At 41.0% G+C, this 5,000-nt stretch overlaps 1 protein-coding gene across 1 annotated transcript in view; it reads left to right on the top strand.

Annotated features, from left to right (window-relative positions):
* The window catches only part of LOC123514267 (FMRFamide receptor-like), a 96,725-nt gene that overhangs the window by 57,416 nt on the left and 34,309 nt on the right, over positions 1–5,000 (top strand). The window contains exon 3 of the mRNA XM_045272028.1: positions 2,219–2,371. Coding sequence (XP_045127963.1) covers positions 2,219–2,371 — 153 coding nt within the window. The remainder of the gene's footprint in view (positions 1–2,218; positions 2,372–5,000) is intronic.

The following is a 5,000-nucleotide window of genomic DNA, read 5'->3' as shown; positions in this document are numbered from 1 at the left end:
CTCTTACTTAAAAAACAAAACAAAACATAGAAACACAACTAAACTGAATACACATAACAGCAAATAAAAAAAAAAAAAAAAAGAAATAGAAGAAGAATGAAAGAAAAGAAAAAAAAACAAGATATATAGGATTTCCTGCAGATGCTTGAGTTAACACTTTGAGCTTCCTGTAACAATTAGAAGCTTCACCATTGAGCGCTTCTCTGTTCTGTGTCAGAGTGTGGAAATAGTGAAAGTTTAGCAAATCAGAAGTCTTCGCTTAACCCCTTCAGTACCAGGAAACATTTTTACCTTGAGTTTTGGGTGTGATTGGAAGATTTTATTGACATCAGGAAGGGTCTGTGGAGGTCAGAAGATTAATAGCCACAGTCTCTACTATTTTAATCACCCCACATGAGTTTCTGAAGCTGTATAGAGTCACCAAAATAGTAAGCAGAATGAATATGGAAACGCGTCATAGTACTAAAGAGGGTTAACAAAAGGACATTGAAAGCAGCATCACTAGCGAAAAAGACGAGGACATAAGGTGGATGATAACAGGGAGGAGGTGAGATAATGAGAGAGAGAGAGAGATGACAGGAGAGATGATAAGGGGGAGATGGAAAGGAGGATGTGATAAAAGGGATAAAGGGAGTTATGGTAGAAGAGACATGATGAAGGGAGAGATGATAGAGGAGAGACGGAAGGGAGGATGTGATAAAGGGAACAAATGGCAAGGAGGAGATGAAAAAGGAAGGGATGAGATGGTAGGGGAGAGATAGCAAGGAGGAAATGATAAGGAAAGAGATGACAGGAGAGGAAAGATGGTGAAGTAACAACCCAAACACTCACACCATCACTAGCAGACTAAAAAGGCAAACAGGGATAGGATGACAGGGGAAGGGAAGGGAAGAGATGTCAATAGTAGCAACAGTCCCTCTCTACAGTCTCCCACAGCCACAGGGAAGAGATGTCTCTGGTGTGGAGGGAGGGAGACCAGAGTACCAACAGTCCATCCCAGCGGTACCCTTGCCTCCCACAGCCCGGACTAATTAATGAGCGGTGGCGGGAGTTCTTAAATTAATTGTCTTGTAGTCCTGCGGAGCGTTGTGTGTAATCGTTTGAAGCTCGTAAGGAAGATGCACCGTCACTGAACCTTGTCTTAACTTGCCTTGTCTTGCCTTGCCTTGCCTTGCCTTACCTTACCTAACCTTACCTTACCTTACCTTGCCTTTCTTTGCCTTTCTTTGCTGTGTGGCGTGTGTCGGTTTTAATTCTGACTTACGGAACACGCGGGGAAAATAAGAGAGGTATAAGAGAAGGATACAATGTTCTTTTTCCCTCGCCAGTGTGTCGTTCCTTAGCCATTAGTGTGAAGGCAATAAACCCGCGCGGGAAATGGAAGCTTCAGACGAAAGTGTGTGCATAGTTTGGCGAGTAGTGTGAGGACGAGTAGACAGAGAGAGAGAGAGAGAGAGAGAGAGAGAGAGAGAGAGAGAGAGAGAGAGAGAGGAAGTGAGAGGAAATAAAGCATAGCAGCAGTGCGAGGATATACTGGAGTGCTGCAGGAAACACGACAGAACAACAATTAGTCAAGCAGATGTGTGAATTTCTCTCTCTCTCTCTCTCTCTCTCTCTCTCTCTCTCTGTCCACCCAAACTAATGATAACCTTCTATGATAACTTATAATAATGACTTTTACCTCTCCCTCCTGTTCCTTTCTTACCTTCTGTCTTAATGCATTTAGCCAGATGTAATTATCACTTACTTATTATCTTCAGTGATGACTCTTAACCCCTCCAATGACGTGTCTCTATATTCCTTCTGCTTATTATTTGGTGACTTTATATAACTTCAAAACTCATGGGGATTTAAACAGTGAAGACTATGGTCATTAATCTTCTGACCTTCATAGATCCTTCCTAATGTCAATAATATGATCTAATCGTACACAAATCTGAAGGTGAAAATGTGTCCCAGTAGTGAAAGTGGTAAGGATGATTTTTTGCCTCTCTCTTTCAAATGTATACCGTGATCTCGTGCATCTGGGCAGGCATGGTGATGACTTGTAGTGATGACGAATGTTGATGATGACTTAAGGGTGACTTTTTGCCTCTCTCCTTCAGGTGTATATGTAATCTCGCGCATCTGGACAGCCGTGGTGATGACTTGTGGTGATGACTTGTGGTGATGAGTGTTGGTGATGACTAAATGATGACCCTCACTTCTTCCTCCCTAGATGCTGTGCACAGTGTCCCGCGCCAAGAAGGTGGTGGCGGTGGTGTACTTCCTGTGTTTCGCCCTCACTGCCACCACGCCGCACGAGTGGGTAGTGGTGACACGACACGAGACGGACACCAAGGAGCCTTACCTCAGCCTCGACTACAGCAGTGTAAGCCTGTGTAAACTCCTGTGCTAACTCCCAAACCAGAAGTAATGGGTGTAACTCCTTCAGTACCGTGACGCGTTTCCATATTCATTCTGCTTAATTTTTGGTGATTTTATACAGCCTCAGAAACTTATATTGGGGAATAATATAGTGAAGACTGTAGTCATTAACCACCTGACCTCCATAGACCCTTCCTAATTTAAATAAAATCGTCTAATCACAACCAATACTCAAGGTAAAAATACGTCCAAGTACTGAAGAGGTTAAGCTTGAGAAATTCAGGTTTAGGATAGAAATGGGGAGGAAATGGTTCTCCTACAGTGTTTGATGAATGGAACGGACTCAGTAATCATGTTGGTAGTGCTGAGTCAATAGGGAGCTTTAGAAGATTAGATCAATTTATGGATGAGATGATAGATGGAATTAAGTAGTTTTGCTCCTACAGGAAATGGCACGTGTATGTCTGACAGCCTGTTACAGATTCCCTCTCTTTCTTATGTTCTTATGTACCCTGTCTGTCTGTCTTTATGTATGTATGTCTGTGTTTTTTTGTGTCTATCCTTGGTTTGTTTCTCTGTCTATCTGTCTCTCTGTCTGTTTTTATGTGTTTTCTTCTCTTTTTGTTGGTTTTCACTGTCTCTGGATCTCTGTTTCTGTCTGTGTGTATGTATGTTTGTTTTGGTCTTGATGTATCTCTCTCTCCGTCTCTGTCTTTTGTGTCTCTCTGTCTATGTCTTTTTGTCTCTCTCTCTCTCTCTCTCTCTCTCTCTCTCTCTCTCTCTCTCTCTCTCTCTCTCTCTCTCTCTCTCTCTCTCTCTCTCTCTCTCTCTCTCTCTCTCTCTCTCTCTCTCTCTCTCTCTCTCTCTCTCTCTCTCTCTCTCTCTCTCTCTCTCTCCCCCGAAAGTGCATTAAGCCAAGTTTGCCTCAAGAAATCAAGACTTATGCAACATTATCGTGGATTAGCGTTCCGGCGTCCCGTCCTGCGCCTCATTAACCAACCAGCGATACTAACTTTTCTCAGAGCGAACTTCATTCACTCTCCACTCCTTCGTTCCCTAGTGAAATTATGATGCTTTATTTTTTATGTGAGAGGGAAGTCTGGCACGGGGCAACATTAAACGAAAAAAAAAAAAAATGGTTTCCAGTCCCCTTGCTGGTCAAAATAAAGAGAGAAATGTCTTGAAATCTCCCTCTTAAGTGAAGTTAAGTCATAATGAGTTGGAAATGCAAAAGAAGGTAGGGAGTTCCAGAGTTTACCAGAGAAAGGCATGAATGATTGAGAGTACTGGTTAAATCTTAAATGTCTTTTTTACGCCAAGAAATAATGAATCTGAAAACTTTCTATACTAATTCTTTATATTTCTCTTTTTCTTTTAAACTACACTTGATTTTATGATAAAGGTTTACGTCCATTATTATCAAGGGCACTAAATTTCAAAAAAACTTTATATTTTACATAGACAAGAATATGAAAGTTTCCCAACAATGATTCACATATACTTTTTATTTTTCGAAGACTTCACCAGTGTTTAGGATAATGTTAAAGACTTGAACCTTTTATTGGCAACCTGAAATTTCTTACTCTCGATCTTAATTTTTATTGGCCGTGTGAAATTTCTTGCTCTGGGTCACAACTTCTGTCGACGAGCGGTGAATCTGAGGCTCGTATTCTCAAACACTTCTGCTCTTCACCTTTACTATTTCAAAAGCTTTTATTTAGATTTACACAATAGTTTTCAGAGATGTTTTTTTACGGTTCCAGAGGCAGAGTGACAAGATTTCTATATAATTAACTGAACAAACACTCTTGAAAACCCACGCTAATCATGTGTATGGCCTTGGTTGGAAAACAGTCGTTGTGAGAGGGTGAGAGAACAAAGCGTTTATAAATACGCAGCTGGAAATGTAACGAGGAGGGAGGACGCATGAGATACCTACTTAAATACTGAAATGACGAGAATGTGGAAAGAATGTGCATCTCATTAAAATTCCTTCCGCATTGTTTGTCTCACTCCCTCGCCAATAGATGAAAAGAATGAGTTAGGTTGAGCTGTCATCACATCGCACATTTTACAGTGAGCAGGAATTTAGTGCTTTCATATTGATCCCTTTACTTTTTTCAGATAATGTCAGAAGGGAAAGAGAGGAGAGGGAAGGGTATTCATAAAGAAGAAAACACACACACACACACACACACACACACACACACACACACACACACACACACACACACACACACACACACACACACACACACACACACACACACACACACACACACACACACACACAAACAGAATACATAAAAAAATAACTGTCTATATGAAAAATTACGATCATGGCAAGATTAGCGAATCCTCCAGCTCTCCTCGTGTCTCGGTTCCCTCTTCGCACCTTTTTCACTCAGCTGACATGAAGTGTGAATGAAAATATAGTAACCCAGACTAACCTAACACGAACTTTGACCTAACCTAATTTTACGTTAAAGTTAGAGTTATGCAATGTTGGGTTAGGTTCGAGCAAGTCAGGATTAGGGTAGTTTGGGATATTATATTTTCATTCACACATAATCTAATCTACGTTAAAGTTAGTGTCATGTTAAGTTAGGTCGAAGTTAGGGTTAGGTTAGTTT

Source organism: Portunus trituberculatus, chromosome 37, assembly GCF_017591435.1.
Source record: "Portunus trituberculatus isolate SZX2019 chromosome 37, ASM1759143v1, whole genome shotgun sequence".
Taxonomy (NCBI): domain Eukaryota; kingdom Metazoa; phylum Arthropoda; class Malacostraca; order Decapoda; family Portunidae; genus Portunus; species Portunus trituberculatus.
This window is presented reverse-complemented; position numbering and strand designations above follow the sequence as displayed.